The sequence below is a fragment of the Mustelus asterias genome, unplaced genomic scaffold (assembly GCF_964213995.1).
Source record: "Mustelus asterias unplaced genomic scaffold, sMusAst1.hap1.1 HAP1_SCAFFOLD_1505, whole genome shotgun sequence".
NCBI classification, from domain to species: Eukaryota; Metazoa; Chordata; class Chondrichthyes; order Carcharhiniformes; family Triakidae; genus Mustelus; species Mustelus asterias.
In genome coordinates, this window is record NW_027591450.1 from 2,257 (window position 1) to 24,294 (window position 22,038).

Below are 22,038 nucleotides of genomic sequence, written 5' to 3' on the forward strand. Positions count from 1 at the left end.
TGTCTACATGGGTTTCCTCTGGCTGCTCCGGTTTCTTCCCACAGTCTAAAGATGTTTGGGTTAGGTTGATTGGCCATGCTAAGTTGACCCTTAGGGAGATTAGCAGGGTAAATACAAGGGGTTACAGGGATAGGACCTGGGTGGGACTGTTGTCAGTGCAGGCTTGATGGGCTGATTGGCTTCCTTCTGCACTGTAGGGATTCTATGATCGGTTTAGCAGACATTTTTATTTTCTGCTTTTTAACCGCATCCTGCAGGTGCGACTCTCCCACTGTTTACACTCAGTTAAGAACTAATCTCACCAGGCACGCTGGGCTCCAGAGGCTCAAAGGAACAAACGGAACCAAGAGTTGTTGTGTTTACACAACTAAAATCAGCATTTTGACGGCAACATCACAGACCCATATTTTCATGGGTTTATAGTACCACACTATTCCCTGGAACAAGGACTGGATCACATTATGAATTGAGACTTGTGCAGATGCATTTAGCATAATGCTGCGCAAAATCATATAATAATTGCAGGAGGTCCTTGGACATCTTTGAACATTTGTAGGAAGTTTTTAAATGGTAAGTTTGAAAAACATGGGTCTTGACACCAGGTGTGACTGGTTCAGCCAATTTGTGAATGCTTATGAACAGTAACCCACATTATATCTATCTGTACCACAGGTGTGTTGTTCCTTATGAGAAACTTTTACATATTTATAAAATGTACCCACTCATTTCTTAAGAAATATACTTTGTACATAGAATAAAACTTACCTTAAATGGACAGGCAGGGTCTTTTTTGCAACTAGTAGCTATGTGCATGTTATTGTGTAGAAAATAAGGAATGTGCTCATCAGGCAATCTGATGTTATTGTATAAAGGCACTACTTTGACAGCATCTGCATCATTTTGATCACTGACTTCCAGTCCGGAAACTCCAGCAGGCTGCATTGCAAATTGAAGCAGCATTAACATCATAAGTGAACAGATGGCAGACCTACAAAAGAAAAATGTAAACTTCTAGCAAATTTTCATTAGTGGCTTCGCAGCAGATAATAATCCAACTGTCCTGTTTAAATAAGCAAGTGCCCTGAATACCACAAGCATTGCAATCTTCAAATAATACAGGTTTACTCAGCTTTGATGTAACATAATGTGTTTTGCTGGAAACATGCTCTTGAACTACAAAAGACGCTTATATCTAAAAAGTAACACCACAACTTACTGTATCTATGACTCACTGATAGAATTTCTTTCTCTGGTAACAATCTGAGTCACCTGCTTTAGATTACAATTTAATTTTATCTTTAAAATAAGACAAGGAAATAATAAAAAGGGATTACAGAGACATCTGGCTCATTCAAATTTATGCTTAACCAACTAGACATAATAATTAATTTAATATCGATATGACTTGTACAAGATTTAACTCCTAGAACAAAACTAGTGACTGCACATCTGTCTGAAATGTATTATTCAATTATTACCAAATACATCGCCACATTTTTTCACTAATACTGCTTCAGAAAAAAAATGGGCACCACAACTAAGCTATTCACGCACTGTCATTTTGTATGGCTCAGTTAGTAAGCTATAGATTTCTTGCTCTTCACAGATGATGCTCTTTAAGAGTCTCCTAGACACTGGGCCAGAAACCAGGCAACCATAGATAGAAACACAGAAAACTCAAGATGAAAATCCATCTAGACTATGTTTCTTGCAGTTGTATCCAAGAATGCGTTTTATTCAATGCAATTGTCTAATTTTGCCTGGAAGTTTTCTAACAAAGATGATGATAATGGTGACTTTATCTGAATATTTCAGAGCCTAGCCTTATTTTTTTGTAAGTTAATTTGCCATTAATAAACATCCAATCATAATCTTTAAACAAAACATTTTTTTTCTCCTTTTTAATTGAACTCTCTGCTCTACTCTGCACTTAGGCTTCCATCTGATAAGATAAGGTCCTCTTACCTGTGCGAATATCCAAATTCATTTTCAATTATATTTACTTCCCCCTCTTTGATCCATTCACGTTCCCCTTCAGTTTCACTTTCCTGTTTTGATAAGCTAAAAGAACAAAAGTTCACTTCACTTCCTGAGTAGAATTAGCAACCAGTGTTTAACCACAGAATATTTCACTTTATTCAAGATGCTCCACGTCTCTCTGACTAGTTTTCCTAGTTTAAAAAAAATCCTGCTTTATCTTGAACATTCACATTCTGACGCCAATATTTCAGATTAACTTCAGTACTTCCAGAATCCCACCAAATTTAATCTTCGAATTTAAATGATGATTACTTTCATACGTGCAGAATATGTGAAATTGAATTTTAAGAACAGATTGTACAACTGATAGGCAATGCTTTTTATAGTCAACATGGGAAAAGATCAACAACATTGTTGCATTGATTTTTTGAGTGTCCTCAGAAAGACGTTCTCTTGCAGGTTAGAATGCAATCTGAATCTCCTAATTATGTTATGGATATAATAATTAACTTCATACAACTTCCTGGTGATGACCTGAATGTGATCTCAATAAATTTGCAATAGTTGCATTAGAATCATTACTCCTTCATCACAACATGTCAACATGTAGTGCACTGAAACGAAAAGAAATAAACTCACAAGTTAATAAAACCAACAAATAACACGGAGAGCTTACGAACCAGGAAATTAATTTTGGGTTTCAGATGAGTTATGAACTGCTCAAGCTTTTCATTCAGGGTTTATTATCTGAATCATAGGTTTTGATAAAAAGAAAAATTGCAAAACACACCATTTAAGAAATCATGATAACGGGTGAACACCCATAGTGCAGGGCAGCGTCAAGCATAAAAATAGAAAATGAGAAGTTGAGGTAATTCAGAAACGAGCGATTAGAAGGTGCCAAGTTTGGTTTTTTTTAATCTAAAGCTTGCAGGAGAAGGGGAACAAGGGGAAGAAGGGAAACACTGAACAAGTTGTTCCAGTTTTCAATACTGGGAAAGAATTAAAGTCAGGAGACTGTGTAATGAGTATTGGTCATTGTACCTTACATTCAATTCTTGATTATAACACAGCTGGGATGTCGGAAAAGGGAAATGCATGCATTGTAGTGTACTGAGAGATCAGAACAAAAAGAGGCTAAAGTTATATTTCATTTGCTCAGTTGACTATGAAATAATGGCAATAACTGATAGTAAAAGTTTTTACAAGCAGATAAAAGGGAGTAGCTAAAGTCGGTCTTTTACAGGATCAAAATTTACAGGATGGGCGGCACGGTAGCACAGTGGTTAGCACTGCTGCTTCACAGCTCCAGGGTCCTGGGTTCGATTCCCGGCTCAGGTCACTGTCTGTGTGGAGTTTGCACATTCTCCTCGTGTCTGCGTGGGTTTCCTTCGGGTGCTCCGGTTTCCTCCCACAGTCCAAAGATGTGCGGGTTAGGTTGATTGGCCAGGTTAAAAATTGTCCCTTAGAGTCCTGGGATGCGTAGGTTAGAGGGATTAGCGGGTAAAATATGTGGGGGTAGGGCCTGGGTGGGTTTGTGGTCGGTGCGGACTCGATGGGCCGAATGGCCTCCTTCTGCACTGTAGGGTTTCTATGTTTCTATGAAACTGGGGAATTAATAATGGGAAGGAAGGAAATGGCAGAGACTTTGAACAAGTATCTTGGCATCTGTCTTCATAGCATCCCAATAATGAAAAATCTAGAGACAAAAGGGAGGGAGGAACTTTAAAAAATTACTATCACAGGAGAATAAGTACTAGGAAAAGTACAAATGGAAATGAAGGCCGCCAGGTCTCTTGGGGCTGGTTGCCTGTATTCTAGGAATTTAAAAGAAGTGGATGTAGATATAGTGGCTGGAATCTGGTTGAAATTTCAAAATTTTCCAGATTCTGGAAAGGTCCAAGCAGATTAGAAAACTGTAAATGTAACACTCCTGTTCAAGAAGAGTGAGACAGAAAGCAGGAAACTGTAAGCCAGTTAGCCTAACCTTAGTCATTGTGAAGGTACTGGAATCCATTATTAAGGAAGTAATAGGAGAACATATAGAAAATCATAATAAAACAATGTTGACCCTACCTGATCATATTTGACAAATTTATTACAGTTTCTTGAGAATGTATAATGTAGGGTGGAAAAAGGGGAACCTGCAGATGTACACCGAATAGCTCAGAACTCATCCACTACTGGGATTCTCCAGTGCCGCTGCAGTGAATGGAATTTTGGCTGAGTGCCAAATTTTCTATTCCTGCTGGAAGTGGGGCAGGAACAGACAAGATCACAGAATCTCACCCTTAGCGTATTTGGATTTACCAAAGCATTTGATAAGGTACAACATAAAAGGTTACATCACAAGATAGGAGCGCGTGGTATTGAGGGTAATATATTAGGGTGAACAGAGGTTTGGCTAACATGAAATAGTTTTAAAAGATCATTTGCAGGTTGGCAAACTGTAACCAGTGGAGTGCCACAGGGATCGTTACTGGAGCGTTAACTATTTACCTTCAATATTAATGATTTGAATGAAGGGACCAAGTTTACTGTAGTCAAATTTGCCAGTGGTACAAAGATAAGTTGAAAAACAAGTTGTGAGGAAAGTGGTTGTGAAGGGATATAGATAGGTTAAGTGATTGGGCAAAAATTTGACCAATGAATTTTAATGTGAGGTTGTCCACTTTGGTGGGAAGAATGGAAAAGCAGAATATTATTTAAATGGAGACTGCAGATGCTGCAGTGCACAGGGTCTTAGGTGCCCTTGTACATGAACCACAAAAGGTTAGCTTGCAGGTACAGCAAGTAATTAGGAAGGCAAAGGGAATGCTGGCCTTTATTGGAAGCGAGATAGAGTAGAGAAGTCTTATTACAACTGTACAGGGCATTAATGAGAACACAACCTGATTATCCAGTCCAGTTTGACTCTCCATACTAGGGATGGCACGGTGGCACAGTGGTTAGCACTGCTGCCTCACAGCACCAGGGAGTTGGGTTCGATTCCCGGCTTGGGTCACTGTCTGTGTGGAGTTTGCACCTTCTCCCTATGTCTGCGTGGGTCTCCTCTGGGTGCTCCAGTTTACTCCCATAGTCCAAAGATGCGCGGGTTAGGTGGATTGGCCATGCTAAATTGCCCCTTAGTGTCTGGGGGACTAGCTAGGGTAAATACATGGGGTTATGGGGATAGGGCCTGGGTGGGAGTATTGTAAGGCTCGATGGGCCGAATTGCCTCCTTCTGCAATGTAGGATTCCATGATTCTAGGAAGGATATAATTACATTGGAAGTTCAGAGAAGGTTCACTAGGCTTATTCCCAGGACGAAGCAGTTATCGTACCAGAAAAAGTTGAGCAGGTTGGGCCTATACTCATTGGATTTTAGAAGAATGACAAGTGATCTTATTGAAATATAAGATTCGCAGGGAGATTCATAAGGTACATGCTGAGAGTGTTCCCCTTGTGGGGAAATCCCAAACAAGAGGTCACCATTTCAAAATCAGGGGTCTCCCAATTAAGACGGAGATCAAAAGGAATTTTGGTAGTTAGCATTTGGAACCCTCTTCTCCAGTGAGCAGTGGAGGCTGGGTCATCAAATATATTCAAGGCGAAATCAGACAGAATTTTAATTGACAAAGGACACAAGGGTTAAGGGGGGCAGGCAGGAAAGTGGACTTAAGGTCACAGTCAGGTCAGCCACGACCTAATAATCCTCACTCACCCCTCTTTCTTATGATCTGACACATATTTACTCCAGTGATATTAGTTAAGAAATAGAGCATCAATTGCTATTTTCCAAACCCGGAGCTAGTTCAACAAAAAACAGTGATAGAGCTTTGAGGCCCTCCTATTCTGCATTGTTCAACCAACCGTTGGGTCAAAAGAACTTTTATATATCTGTGCTATTAAGGGGAACACCAGAGACCAGGTGGGTCTTGTATTAAATTATAAATGAAAGCTCCTATTAGTGTGTGTTTATTTCAAACTGCAGAAAATGAAATGTGGCGTGCTAATTCTGTATTTGTCCATTAATTAAGCAACAGCACTATGAACAACTCTCCCCCCTCAATATAAAACGGAGTGCGGAAATAGATAAGCAGCTTCCTGAGTTTATGCAGGTATTCAGTGGGGTGAAGTTTTGATAGTTTTTGTTGCATTTTTAATGGACGCATCTCTTTTTATTCTGGCACCTGTTTTTGGTTTCACTCAGAGGGAGGGTTGGGAACACAAGCCCTATGCAGAGGTTTTTTCCACAAAAAAGCTGTTGTACTTGCTGATCCCAGGTGCTGGCTAAGTGACAGGCAACGGGTGGAAGCCTCGGGGTCACAGTGTATCCACCGGAAGCCTCGGGGTTACAGTGTATCCACCAGCAACCTCGGGGTTACAGTGTATCCACCGGAAGCCTCAGGGTCACAGTGTATCCACCGCAGCCTCGGGGTTACAGTGTATCCACCAGAAGCCTCGGGGTTACACTGTATCCACCGGCAGCCTCGGGGGTTACAGTGTATCCACGGGCAGCCTCGAGGTTACAATGTATCCACCAGCAACCTCGGGGTTACAGTGTATCCACCGGCAGCCTAAGGATTACAATGTATTCACCAGCAGCCTCGGGGTTACAGTGTATCCACCGCAGCCTCGGGGTTACAATGTATCCATCGGCAGCCTCGGGGGTCACTGTATCCGCCGGCAGCCTCGGGGTTACAATGTATCCACCGCCAGCCTCGGGGTTATAGTGTATCCACCGGCAGCCGCGGGGCTACAGTGTATCCACCGGCAGCCGCGGGGCTACAGTGTATCCACCGGCAGCCGCGGGGCTACAATGTATCCACCGGCAGCCTCGGGGTTACAATGTATCCACTGGCAGCGTTCGATACCTGGGCCGACGTTCCGGAACCAAGCCAGCCAAGCGCGCCGCCATCACAGGTGCCACATGAGAAAGTTTCCCCGGACACCAGAGAGAGCAGAAGAGGGGCCTTCCCCTGACAAGAACAAAAATATAACTTCACAACAGTAAAAAAACAAACTCCTTCATTCTTAAAGTCCAGAACGGATGGCTAGGGAGGACTCGGTCTGTGCTAACCAGTTAAGGTTATACCCGTGCGGACATCACCGTTTATAATTTTCTTTTAAGACCATCGTTGCAATGTTATTAAATAAGGGTTTTTTTGCTGTAAAACTTATTTTTTTCAATGTGTCCCAGACTATACTATTCATGGTCATTTTTGCAGTCAGCTAACTCTGCGGCATCGTCTCTTTGAACTATACAATTTAGTCCTTCGCTTTTATTTTTCTCCAGAATTCAGTGAACTTTTCAAATACATCACCAATTGCCTTTCGAAATATCCTATGGACTTTCATTGTCATCCTTTCAGATAATAATATAACTGATTTATGAAAATATCTTTCCCTTCATATAACAATTATTTTGAATCTAAAACCTCTAATTACCAATCAAATTAAGTTGTTTATCTCTACTTGCTCCGTCAAAACCCAAAGTCTGCTTTTAACGAAAACAAACAACCATAATGTCTCCAAACTCTCCACGTAAATAGAGTTCTTGGTAAACCTCCTCTGTGTCCTTTCCAAGTCATGGCACCTTTCCTAAAGACCATTGTCCAGAGTTGTCACAATATTCCAACTGAGGCCTACCCATACAGTGATTTGTACATTTTCAATGCACTTTATCTGCCTTAATTATCAACTTGACCTACCATCTTCAAAGGGCTGTAAATAGTAAAAGGGGGCGTCATGCCAGTAAAAGCTGGAGGAGGGTCAATTAGGGACCAAAAAGGGAATTTACCCATGGAGCCAGTGGCATGGCTGAGGTGTGAAATGAATACTTTGGATCTGTGTTTATCAAGGAAGCAGATGTTACCCAGGCCATGGTGACAGAGGAGGAAACTTAAAGTTTATTTATTATTCTGTCACTGGAAGGGTTCAAAACTGATGAGGAGAAGATATTGAACAAACTGTCAGTACTTAACAAGGCATTGGATGAGAGGCATACAAGGATATTGAAAGAAGTGAGAATGGAAATTGCAGGGGCACTGGCCATAATCTTTCAGTTTTCCCTGGACTCGGGGAGATGCCAGATGTCTGTAGAATTGCAAACATTACACCTTTGTTCAACAAAGGTAGCCCAGCAATTACAAACCAGTCAGTTTAACTTTGGTGGTGGGGAAATTTCCTTCCAGAAACAATTATATGGGATAGAACTAATAAATCACATGGAAAAATGTGGAATAGGAAGAGGCAGCATGGATTTCTTAAGGAAGAATTGTGTTTAACTATCTTGCTGGTGTTTTTTGAAGAGGCAATAGAGAGGGTTGATGAGGGTAATGCTATTGATGTGGTGTACATGGACTTCCAAAAGGTATTAAGTGCAGTGCTACATCACAGACTTGTGAGAAAAGTCATAGCTCATGGGTTAAAGGGGACAGTCAAAATGTGGGTACAGAATTGGTTGAGTAGTAGGAAACAGAGTAATGGTTTTTTTTTGGATTGCAGGAGGGTTTGTAATGGAATTCCCCAGAGGTCAGTATTGGAACCCTTGCTTTTCCATATATATAAATTAATGAACTAGCGTTTGGTTAAAGTTTGCAGATCATACAAAACTTGGAAGCAATGCAAACTGAAGGGATAGTATAGAACTTCAGAAGGACATAGACAAGTTGGTAGAGTGGATAGATATGTGGCAGATGAAGGTGATTCATTTTGGTAGGAAAAACATGGACGGACAATTGGGGTACAACTCTAAAGGGTGTGCAGGAGCACATTAAATGTGCGGGACAGGTGTAGAGAGCAGTTAATAAAGTACATCATATCTGAGGCTTTATTAATAGTGGCATAGAGTACAAGATCAAGGAGGTTATGCTGAACTTGTATAAGACGTTAGTTAGACCTCAGCTGGAGTATTGTGTACAGTTTTGGGCACCACACATAAGGAAGGAATGTGAATGCATTGGAGACAGTGCAGAAGAGGTTTACAAAAATGATTCCAGGGATGAGGAACTTCAGTTATGAAGATAGATTGGAAAAATTGGGACTGTTCTTGGAATAGAGAAGGCTAAAAGGATATTTGATAGAGATGTCCAAAGACATAATACAAAGACACAGTAGATAGGGAAAAACTGCTCCCTTTCATAAAATGATTGAGAAGAGGAGTGTATAGATTTAAATTGATTTGCAGAAGAAGCAAATGCAATGTGAGAAGAAAACATCTTTACACAGTGAGTAGTTCAGGTCTGGAATGCACTGTCTGGAAGTGTGTTGGAGGCAGGTTTCAAGTTTAATCAAGGCATTAAGAGGGCATTAAATGATTATTTGAATAGAAACAATGTGCAGCATTATGGGGAAAAGGCAGGAGAATGGTTCTAAGTCATAGTGCTCATTTGGAGAGCTGGTGTAGACATGATGGGCCCAATGGCCTCATTCTGCACCATACCAATTCCGTGATTCCGTTTGGCAAAATGCCCTCCCCCCAAAAAATTGACTATTTTGACGGTGCTATCTTCACATGTTGTTTCCCCCAAATTGCATAACTTGATGTTTATTTGCATTACATTGCATGTCATGTGTCTGTCCATTTCATCAATCAATTTCCCATCCAGAAAAAGGTACATGTCATGGTAAATTCTTCAAGCAAGAATCAGAACCAGGCTGAATACAATTAGTTGAGAGGGGAATGAAAGGGAAAATAAAAAATAGCAAAGATAGAATATGAGAATAAATAGGAAGTTAACATAAAAGGGAATGGAAAAATCTTCTGGCATATAAAAGACAGTGAGGCATATTGGAGACAATGAAGTGACCTGTGCTTACAGGTGCCAAAATATAAACATTTATATTTTGTATCAGTATTCACTAAAGGGTCGGGGTGATGATAAAAAAAATCAGTAGAAGGGGAAATGGTAGAGATAATGGATAGGGTGAAAATTGATAGACGGGATGTACATGAAGGCTGGTTGTGCTTATAGTGGATAAGTCACCTGATTCAGATGGCTTGCATCCCAAAGTGCTAAAGGAAGTGGGCATGAAGATTGCAAAAGGGCTTGCCATAATATTCCAATCTTCCCAACATACTGGGGAGATGCCAGAGGATTTGGAGGTGACAAATATGACACCTTTACTCAAGAGCAGATGTAAGGACATTTGTAGTAACTAGGCCAGTCAGTTTAATATCAGTGATGGGTAAGGTTTTAGAAACAATAATTAGAGGAAAAGTCAATAGGTACTTGAAGTGGTTTGAGCTAATGAATGTAAAAGTCAAATCATGTTTGACGAAGTAGCAGAGAAAGTTGATAATGGAAATGCGGTGGATGCTGACTACATGGATTTTTAATGAAGCATTTGATAAAATACGACATAGAAGGTGGGTTAATAATATTGAGGCTCATGGAATAGAATGCTTTGTGTCCATTTGGTTTAAAAACAGAAAACAGTGAGTTGTAGTAAACTTTAGGAAGGATGTATGGGTCCTTGGGAGAGTACAGGGGAGATTTACCAGGGTTCACCTTGAACAAGGGAGATTTGGTAGAAGTGTACTAGATTATAACAGGTTTATTAAGATAGACAAAGAAAAAAATGCTCCCATACAAAGATTAGGGGACAGACTTAAGGTTTTATGCCAGCGACGTAGGAGGGATGTGAGGGAAAACCTTTTTGCATAGCAAGTGGTAATTATCTAAAACTGACTGCCTACATAGGTGGTGGATGCTGAGATAACAATTACTTCAAAAGGAAATTGGATGATGTTACAGTTAAGGTTTGTAAGATTTTTGAATGTTTGGGGACTTTTTAAATAAAACAATATTGCTCTGGGTACCTCCATGGGTCCTAGATTTGCCTACGTTGAACATTGTTCTATTTCTACTCAGAACACCCCCTCTCCCTTTCACTTCCTTTTCTGGTACATTTGATGACTGTATTGGTACACCTTCCTATCCTTAACCTGAACTGGAAAGTTTCAGTGGCCGCGATTCTCCCATCCCTCAGCGATAAATTTTAGTGCAGTGGGCCGGGTGATTGTCGCGTCAGCCGATTCGCAGGGTTCATGCGTGCGTTCGTGCCTCGCGAGCATCTCCCAGCATTGGATTTTCATTGGTGTCTGATCCGCGCTGGAAATCGGTGGGAAGGCGGAAAGACCATGTACATGATAATTTTAATACAATTTGAATGTAATTAGCGGACCCAGGACTGAAGTCTCCGGGCCCACTAGCATCTCCTACCTGCCAGAGTATTTCACTCCAGCAGGGTTTAGAGTAGCTCCCGACTTTCGGGGAGCTAGCAGCTCGACCCTGCTGGAATGAAGAGGGGAACATTGAGGCGCCCCAGAGGGTTAGGCAGCGGAGGGGTGCCCCCTGGGCATTGGTACCTTGGCAGTGCCGGCCTGTGCCCTTGGCACTGCCCAAGGGGCAAAATACCAATGTCCAGGGGCACCTTGGCACTGCCCATTGGACATCAGGCAGTGCCAAGGGGCAGGGCCTAATGTGGGCGGGGCCGTGGGTCAATCAGTGGGGTCAGGGGGTCCTACTGCTACTCTGCATAGGGATCAGTGGGAGAGGGAGGCCAGCAATTGGGGCGGGTGATCAATTACTGGTGGGTGGGGTGGGGGGGCTGGAGATCAGGGTGGGCCGGAGATCGGGGTGGGCCAGGAGGAGGGATTCATGGCTGGGCCCAGGAATGGTCAGAGGGCCAACGATCGGACCGTGGGGGGGATGGAGAGCCAGCACTGCCAGGATCTGGGCAGTGACAGATCGGCGCATGCACAGTAGCCCGCTCAGCGCACTGATTTCAACCTCTCTAGCGGGGATAGGCCCTGCCCCCTGAAATTTAATGATATTCATGCTAGTGGCCTCTGCAATGCACAATGTGTGGGAGATGCTTCTCTGAACTCCCACTGAAAAAAACGTGAATTACTCCAGTTTTCACGCAAATTCAACACTTAGAATTTTTGGGGGAGAATTCCACCCAGTGACCCTTCTCTCACCACCTGGTCCATCTCATAACTCTGCCCTTCCTTGAATTCTCTGTCCCCATTCCCAGGGATAGGATATCAACTAATATTCACTACAAGTCCACGGACTCCCATAACTTGAGGAGGCTTCAAGACAATCTGCAATAATTTGCTCTGAAAACTCTGCTCACATTTTGACAACTGTGACACATTGCACCACAGCAGCTGAGACAATCCACAACATTCTAAAACAATCAACAACATGCTTTAAAAAAATGTCAATTCACCCCATTTCCTAATCGCAACAGATCCTTTAAGGAAGTCCAGGAATCCAGTTCTTCTTTGGGCCATACCTTATCTGTGTACCAGGTTTCGTTGAAATTCATCCGTAAGTTTGTGAGATATCTTATTTGCAAACGGACTAACAAATGGGCAAAAACATTGCTTCTGCCACTTTAACTAGGAACAGTTTGCCTACTGATTTGTAAATATGCATTATGACAAATTAATTTTGTTCCCATTTTTAAAACTATATTAGTAGGAACAGATTTATCCTCTTTAGGTTCTAACTTGGTTGAAGAAATCTAGCTGATATTTTTTCAGGTATTACCCCAAGTGAAAAATCAAAAGTTCATCCATACCATACAGTAAATCAGTTAAGAGACTTTATTATCCCAAACCCTATCAGTGTTACACAAGGTATATTATTTACATTTTAAACTTACAATTGGAAGTATAATAGCACAGATTATGGATTGAAGTTATAGAAAATTTTAAATAAAGCATTTTTAATTTACTTTCAATGCACAGAATATAGCACCAAGATTGCTCTATTAATGTTACTATGTGCTTGTTCTACACAGATTACAATGTAATTTTCAAATTGTGTGCTGAAATAAGTGCAACTATGAGCAAAAGTAGACCAAAATGCTATTTTTTTCTTTTAGCCACTTAACAATAGCAAGACAGCATCTTTTGTTATAAACTGCATTTTATTTAAATGCCCATACTGAGTAATTCTGAAATCTCTGTATTTAAGAGTTTAACAACAACTAGAAGATTGAATAAAATGCAACATACTTTAGTCCAAATTTTTTTCAATTATGTAGAACATTTACCAGAGGGGAATACAGAGTCTGGGTAACTGATTTATTGATACACTTCCATTTTCTAGCAGACAGTGTTCTGGACAACTGAAACACTACTCGCCTGGTCAATTGAGTTTGCCAATAACATTGCTCCATCTTGTATTGAGAAATACAATTCTGCCCAGAAAACTGCATTTTTCAGAAAGTTATATGTTCATCCTAAAGGCCAGCTGTAAATCAGGTTTACTCATAATATTGCACTTGACTCCTTCATATTACGTACTTTTAATTATACCATCAGTAATTTTTCCAACAGATATATCATACTGTACAACTTTTCCTCTAAGGCAGCACAAATGATTAACAAAAAGCACTAAAGAATACAATATATATTTACAATCGTATATTCACACTTGGTCAATATTTGTCAGCAGTATTGCATTTCACATTAAGGGAAACTTGGAAAAAAAATTAAAATGTCAAGTTTATTTAGATAGAGCAAATCAGGTTAGCCGCTGTTTTAATAATTCATCTATCTGGGTTTTGTACATGTTTTTCACATCTTCCAAATCCAGTCGCAGTTCCTCGGCTTCCTCTGCTTTTTCACCATACATCTGGAGGATGGTGTTGTATCGTTGATCAATATCCTGAAAAGCAAATGACACCAGTTTGATCAGAAACTAGCACAATTACAGTATGAATACAGTTATTCTGAATATTATAACTTCTGACTTTCAAAAAAATCGTAAGTATTTTAAAATGGTGGCGTAGAATTGTCTGACTAGGTAAAAATCTTCTGTGTAACAGAATCCTAATTATAACCCAAGTTGAAAAAAATACAATTTATAGGCTACGTGACAATGTTATATAACTAGTTATATAACATTGTCACGTAGCCTATAAATTGTATAAAACATTGATATATAAAACATTGAGTTTTACAATTCTAGAATTTAAAATGAATACATACAGCTAACTGTAAACCATACAATTTTGTACAATTTTCAATAGATCTGTGAAATTCTAGTAGCTATCCCATTAAAGTAGTTATTGTTCAAAAATGTTACTACAATCAGAGCAGCAACCTGTTTAATTAAGAGGATAAATGGGAACTGGTAAGTAATTTAAATATAAATTAAATGTATTAAGAATGTAGGTTATATATAAATTACAAAATTACTTCCTACTATGGTAGATCAAATTTGTAGATTAATTTGTTCTTTCATTGCACAAGACCAAAAACATTCCTCTTTAGATTCAACGGATGTGAAGATGCCGGTGTTGGACTGGGGTAGGCACAGTAAGAAGTCTCACAACACCAGGTTAAAGTCCAACAGGTTTATTTGCTACCAAATAAACCTGTTGGACTTTAACCTGGTGTTGTGAGACTTCTTACTGTAGATTCAACAGGAGTAGTTTAGCTGATACCAATGAATAGCTTCATGGAACATGTTGATCAAAATCCACTACTGTTCTGGATGTGAGTGTATCAAGACAGGAATCTTAAGTACCATCAAATAATGCAATTTTTGACTTGGATGCCTCCTGATAAGCACCCAGAATGGGAAAAGACAAGATTACCAGGTAAATACAATGGGGGAAGGTCAATTGGCTCATTTTAGTTCACCATCCACAAAAACCTACACATCATTCAACTGTTTCCTAAATAGTCCTAGGAATTTCTCCAAAGATCCATTCCATATATTCATCATTCTTCATATGAAGAATAATTTTCTGATATTGGAGCCATTTTGTCTTGTACTAGTTTAAACCTGTGTCTTTTTGCTCAACTTCTCAATTTAGTGTGAAGCAATTTTCTGGATTTATATTTTGCTTAGTATTTTACCATTTTATATACCTCAAGAATACTTCACAGGTTCCTTCTTTCTGGTACCTTTCCCCATTCCTTTATTCTTTCACAGGATGTGGACGTCACTGGCTAGGCCAATATTTATTGCCCATCCCCAATTGCCCTTCTGCCATTTTTGAACCTCTGCAGTGCAGTGCAGTCCAGGTAGTGTAGGTACACCTTCGCATAGAAACTATGTTCAAACTATAGAAAAGATATCATCCCCCGGCTTACTTAACACAACCAAAAACCCACATCATGTTTTACATTATACCGCAATTTCCATAGATGTGTAGTCTTGAGTATGTCATGTCTCACCGGCAGGAAAGATCTAGAGAGGTGGCGGCACATTGGTATACAACCAGGAGGTGGTTGCCCTGGGAACCTTCAACATCAACTCTGGACCCCATTAAGTCTTATGGTACCAGGTCAAACATGGGCAAGGAAACCTCCTGCTGATTACCACACACCATCATCCCCTCAGCTGATGAATCAGTACTCCATGTTGAACTCAACTTGGAGGAAGCACTGAAGGTGACAAGGGCGCAGAATGTACTCCAGGTGAAGGACTTTAATGTCCATCATCAAGAGTGGCTCGGAAGTATCGCCGCAGACCAAGCTGAACGGATCCTAAAGAGCATAACTACTAGCCTTGGACTACGGCAAGTGGTGAGGGAACCAAAAAGAGGGAAAATCATAATTGACGTCATCCTCATCAACCTGCCTGCTGCAGATGCATCTGTCCATGACAGTATTGATAGGAATGACCACTGCACAGTCCTTGTGGAGACAAAGTCTCATCTTCACATTGAGGATGTCCTCCACTGTGTTGTGTGACACTATCACTGTACTAAATGGAATAACTTTCGAACAGATCTAGCAACTCAAGACTGTCCATGAAGCACTGTGGATCATCAGCAGCAGGAGAATTGTACTCAACCACAATCTTTAACTTCACGGCCCAACATATCCCCACTCTACCATTACCAACAAGCTAGGGGATCAACTCTGGTTCAAATAAGAGTGCAGGAGGGATGCCAGGAGCAACACCAGTCATACCTAAAAAAATTAGGTGTCAACCTGGTGAAGCTACAACACAGGACTACTTGCATGCCTAACAGTATAAGCAACAAGCAATAGATAGAGCTAAACAATTCTACAACCAACAGGTCAGATCTAAGCTCTGCAGTCCTGCCGCATCCAGCTGTGAATCGTGGTGGACAATTAAACAACTCTGGAGGAGGATGCTCCACAAATATCCCCATCCTCAACAATGGAGGAGCCTAGCACATTAGTGCAAAAGATAAGGCTGAAGCACGTGCAACAATCTTCAACCAGAAGTGCCAAGTGCATGATCCATCTTGGCCTCCTCCAGAGATCCCCAGCATCACAGATAGCAGTCTTTAGCCAATTCAATTCACTCCATGTGATATCAAGAAAAGGCTGAAGGCACTTCCAACACCATTCACAGCTGAATGTGGCAGGACTGCAAAGGCAATGGGCCCTGGCAATAGTACTGAGAATCATAGAATCCCTACAGTGCAGAAGGAGGCCATTTGGCCCATCGAGTCTGCACTGACCACAATCCCTAGGCCCTATCCCTGTAACCCAACTTATTTACCCTGCTTGTCCCCCTGACACGAAGAGGCAATTTTACAATGGTGAATCAACCTAACCCACACATCTTTGGACTGCAGGAGGAAATAGGAGCACTCAGAGGAAACCCACACAGACTCAGGGAGAATGTGCAAAATCCACACAGTCACCCAAATCCAGAATTGAACCGGGGTGCCTGGAGCTGTGAGGCAGCTGCACTAACCCCTGTGCCACCGTGCTCCAGAACTTGCCACGTCGCTAGCCAAGCTGTTCCATTACAGCTACGACACTGGCATCTATGATGATTGACCTCCAATAACCACAACAAATTTTCAATGTGTCCAACCAGTGGAGAATCTCTTCTTCCCCACTCCTCCCACCATTCCCATTGACTCCAGTTTTGCTAGGTTCCCTGATGCTACTGCCTTGATATCAAGGGCAGTTGCTCTCACTTCACCTCTAACATTCAGCTCTTCGTCCACATTACTGCTGAGTAAGTGCTGCTTGACAGCTCTGTCGACGACTCCTTCCATCACTTTGCTGATGATCGGGAGTATTTGGAAGTATTATCGGGAGTATTATAAAGGAACCAGAGGGTAAAATAAATTAAAATTTATACATTCACCTTGAGATTGGAGTGGGCAGAAGGAATAATACTTGAATACTCTTACCTTCTTCCTTTAAGTGTACAACATGAATCAAGTTCAAATTTCAAACAGAAAGCCCCTCTAAAATTAAACATCTGTGGTTTGTCCCTCTCCAAATTATATTTCTTTCTTTTGCCGATGCAGTCCTCCTTTCCTCTCATTTCCCACCACTGTGCCATAGGAATTAACTCCTTAGTGCAGGCTTTTCTAACATTGTAGCACGGGACAGCCACATTTGCATGTTTTTCTCATTCAAGGAGCTGATGAGCAAATTTTGGAAAGATAAGGTTTGGCACAGCAATAAACTGATTTGCAAGTAAAAGTTGAGGTTTTAAAAGAAAAAAATTGCTGAGCAAAAGTACAGCAATGTCACAGGAATAAATTCAGTTAAAAAAGAGGAAGTAATAAAAACCCAGAGAGTGTGTGGGTGCGTGTATTTGTCAATGTGTGGTAGTGAGAGTGAGTAGGAAAACTGAAATTGGACAAAGGCAGACTCTCACTCATTCATGTGTCTCACACTTCTGACCAATGCGTGCATGCACGCACACACCAGCAACCTGTTCCTGTACCACTCCTTCACCACCCAGCAAGAAAGCTATTTTTAGCCCAGCCTGGTACTTGGTCTCTCGCCACCCACCGTTCTGTAGGCCAGGACGCCTGTCTAGGGCCAGATCCCCAACCTCCAAACCTGCCCTGGTTCCTACCCCTCTTCCCACCCCTCCCCCAAGGTTCTCAGGTTTCCACCCTCCCAGGTTCCCTCCTGCCCAGCCAAAGTTTCCCATCAGCTCTGACTCACCCATTCCCATTGAACCTGCTTTACTGCTCTAAGCTCCCCAAGCATAAACATTCATTAAAAACTTACCTGGCAACTGATGACATTTTGTACGTCCAATCACAAGCTGGTTTCACCCAGGCAGGCCACTAGTGAGCCTATCAGCAGCCAATGAGAGAAACCAGCCTGCGATTGGTTGAGCAAACTCTTGATAATTTTAAAAAATTCTTTCCGGGAAGTTTGAAGTTGAACTACACTTGGAATACGTGGCTGGTCACTTAAAAATGATTTGCGGGCCACATTCGGCCCGCGCTCACTTCTTGGACAAGCTGCCTTAGTGGGATATATTCCAGAATACCAGGCTTGCTTCAGGATTCTACCCAAGCAATTAGTATTTATATGTGAGCCTTGACAGTCAGCATCAGAAAACTTTACATTGAGTTTGCACCATAGAGAAGTCAAACCCTGTTTTCACAAAGTTCCACACAGGTGCACTTCTACCCAGTATAGTGATCAGCAATGGAATCCATGGCAATTTCACTTGTAAGAAGTCGAAACATACAAGATTATGAAGGGAATAGATAAGATAGAAGCAGGGGAGTTGTTTCCACTGGCGGGTGAAACTAGAACTATTCACTTGTCACAATTTCACTTGTCACAATTAGAACAATTTCACTTGTCACAGTGAAGGCCAGATTCACTCAACTACCACAACTGCGCCTACCACCACCACGAAAGAGATCTGCTGACTCAGTGGAAACAAGCAACTGAATTCAAGACCTTCTTAATCTATATGACTCGGCTAATCACTGAATACATTACAAGGACTGCTAATTAACATTTAAAAGAAAATACTACAAATAAATGACAAGGACATACTCGAAGCTGTACACGTAACTTGGGAATTTCATTCAGCTTTTCTAGTAGTTCATCATTCTGTGTAGTTAACTTGACCAGTTCTTCAGCCATGATCGTTCGAGTCTTTTCGAGGTTAGAGATTTCAAGCTGCAAAAGAGGATTGAAGAAGTCTGATTTAGTTTATTTGTAATATTCTTCTTTGGGAGGATAAAAATCAATACAGATTCATTTAATTATAAAATCAGGATTGCATGTGTATCTGGCTCACCCACCAACAGATCAGTTTCTACAACAAATTGAAAATGCAGAGTCCATTCAAGAATAATTTAGAAGCAAAATTACACAAGCAATTGGTATTAAAAAAGCTGTAACCCACAAAATCAAGATAAATTTGATTTAAAAATTGGTCAATGCCGGTTTTCATTATTAGCACTGCTAAAACTCAGTGGTGATGTGGAGATGCCGGCTTTGGACTGGGGTAAACACAGTAAGAAGTCTAACAACACCAGGTTAAAGTCCAACAGGTTTATTTGGTAGCAAAAGCCACGAGCTTTCGGAACAGGCTGTCCCTTCGTCAGGTGGGTGGGAGTTCAGAACTCCCTGTTCGAAGGGACGAAGGGACAGCCTGTTCCAAAAACTCAGTGGCACAGTGGTTAGCACTGTTGCCTCACAGTGCCAGGGACCTGGGTTCGATTCCCGGCTTGGGTCACAATCTGTACGGAGTCGGCACGTTCTCCCCGTGTCTGCGTGGGTTTCCTCCGGGTGCTCTGGTTTCCTCCCACAGTCTGAAAGACGTGCTGGTTAGGTGCACTGGCCATGCTCAATTCTCCCTCAGTATACCCAAACAGGCGCCGGAGTGTGGCGACTAGGAGATTTTCACAGTAGCTTCATTGAATTGTTCATGTAAATCTACTTGTGACTAATAGATAAATAAGAAAAATAAAACTCAAGAAAAAGACAATAAAATCATAGTCAAAAATAGTAGCAAGTAACAACCCACAACTTTGTGCACAGTTTAGGGATATTATTTATATGGGGCTCAACATGAGATTTTCACCTAATTTCCAGTTACTTGGTTCAAGAACTTACTCTCATGTTTGTGACTTCAGCCACAGTGCAGGAGGCCATTCGGCCCAATGATTCTGCACCAACTCTCTGAAAGAGCATTCTACCCAGGCCCACCCTCTGTCTTATCCCTGTTACCTCACACATTTACCGTGGCCAATCCATCTAACCTGCACATCATTGGACTGTGGGTAGAAACTGGAGCACCTGGAGGAAACCCATGTGGACACAGGGAGAACATGCAAACTCCAAACAGTCACCCAAGGCTGGAATTGAACCCATGTCCCTGGTGCTGAGGCAACAGTGCTAACCACTATGCCACCGTGCCGTCCTTCCAATTGGAAGATGTAGTAATGTAAATTCTTAAAACATCAATGGAGTCCTGAAGAAAGGTCATCAATCTGAAACATTAACTTTATTTCTCTCTCCCACAGATGCCGCTAGACCTACCAGGGGCATAGAAAACGAAGTGTTATTCATTAAAATCCATCAATATGAAAATCTTCTTCTTCCCACTATGACGAATGCAAAAAAATTAACATCCTGATTGAGAAGTCAGGGTGTAGATTGGGGAAGAGAGTATGTTGGAGAGGTACACAACAAAAGTGAGGTTCAAAGGGATTGAGGGAAAGAAAGAAGCTTTTTGGTTGGGTGTGGATGAGGTGAGAGAGTTTGTGGAGAATGAAAGGCCATTAGACATTGGTATTTCATTCTCAGATAGGAATGGCCTGAATTTACTGAAGCATTTTGCTCACCGATAGAGTTTCAAACACAAAAATAATTAATCAAAGGTTAACTGAAGTCACCTACCCAAGCACTGCGTGCCAAAAGTTTCAATGCAACCTTTAATTTTTTGGCCCACCAAATTCACATGAACATTGCAGCACAGAAATACCGTGCTGATGAAAAAGTTCCATTGAATGCTGTCTGTTCCACGCGCTGAGAAAGTATGAGATCAGTAGGCTGGTATGGCAGAGTAGTGCAATATGCTAGGTACCATTGCACAACTAACAGATAAGTTAGGGCAGATTTGGGAACACGATAACATTGCAAACACAGGCAGCCTCAAAAATATGGGGGGCGATTTTACCATTTTTTTTTCCTAAGTGGTGGGCAGACTTGAAACAGAGAGTTTCAGATACTTCTTTAGTGCACATTTTCAGCATCCCTCCTCCCCTCCCCCCCCCCCCCCCCCACCATGCACTCTAACTGCAAAATTCGGAGCGAGCCTGTTGCTTGCTGCAGAAACCCGTGGGGAGGGCTTAACATGCCTGAAACCTGCAGAGGGAGGTAGTGTGCATGTGCAGGCCTCTGATGCTGCACATTAGCAGCAGCAGGGGTCTGGCAGAAAAAAGAGCCGTCAGGCCCCTGCTAGTGCAGGCAGCCTGCAGCCGCTCCCTCCCCCACAATCGTGGGGGCCCGAGGTAAAGCCTCCACGAAACCTCCCTGCCGCCCAGACTGATCGTGGGCTCCCCTCATCCAATCACAGCCTCGCTGCCCTTCCCCAGTGGCAGGGGGCCCCCCTCCCCCATTAGCCCCACCCCTGGCACTGCCTGGTGGGCATTGCCCAGGTGCCAGGGTAGCACTGCAGTCTGCACAACCCCTTGCCTTTGGTCTCCCCGGGGGCCCTCAAAGGCCTTCGGTTCCACCGGCAAGGCCAAGTCGACAGCTCCCTATTCATGGGAAGCATGTCTATTCCTCATCGGCGAGAAGCTTTCCCGGCAAGGTCATAAAGGGGGGCAGGCCCGGATGATTGAGCGCTGACCTCAGATGTTAGCTAAGCAGATGTTAAACAGCATTAAAATAAATTTAAATACATTAACCTGCCTCTCGCCTATTTTCGGCGAGAGGCTGACCGTGCCAGAAATCCGGCGCTCGTAAAATGGCGCTGGTCGCGAAAACCAGCACCAATCACACTAAGCACTTTACACCCCCTTTTACCCTGAAAACGGGCGCAACGCGATGGTAAAATCAGCCTCAAAATGTTTGCACTGGGGATTTCAAAAGGGTAGGAATGGGCAAGGTGCAGCTGACTGCAGCTGATGGGAACTGCACATTTATTTTGATTCCTCTTCCCCCCGCCCAAAAAAATACTTTATTCATAAAATTTGTAAAAGTACATTACAAAACATTTCAACTTGAAAATTACAGAAAGTGCCATAAAATTTGACTTGTCTCCATACAGTATGTGCCTCTATACAATTGTAATTTTCTTGATATTTGTAATATACATTCCATGTCAGGCA

At 41.9% G+C, this 22,038-nt stretch overlaps 2 protein-coding genes across 2 annotated transcripts in view; both read right to left on the minus strand.

Annotated features, from left to right (window-relative positions):
• Nucleotides 1–765: 765 nt before the first annotated feature.
• On the minus strand, nucleotides 766–6,937 carry LOC144488382 (EGF domain-specific O-linked N-acetylglucosamine transferase-like; the record flags this gene model as incomplete). Its single annotated transcript, XM_078206452.1, has 3 exons — nucleotides 6,837–6,937; nucleotides 1,966–2,061; nucleotides 766–988 (listed from the first exon to the last, which is right to left on the minus strand). Coding segments are annotated over exons 1-3 (363 nt in total), but the record flags the coding sequence as incomplete, so codon positions are not given.
• Nucleotides 6,938–12,561: 5,624 nt separating this feature from the next.
• tmf1 (TATA element modulatory factor 1) overlaps nucleotides 12,562–22,038 on the minus strand; it is a 47,805-nt gene continuing 38,328 nt past the window's right edge. Inside the window, exons 16-17 of the mRNA XM_078206449.1 lie at nucleotides 18,749–18,874; nucleotides 12,562–13,652 (exon numbers count right to left, since the gene is read on the minus strand). Coding sequence (XP_078062575.1) covers nucleotides 13,509–13,652; nucleotides 18,749–18,874 — 270 coding nt within the window. The 3' untranslated portion in view covers nucleotides 12,562–13,508. The remainder of the gene's footprint in view (nucleotides 13,653–18,748; nucleotides 18,875–22,038) is intronic.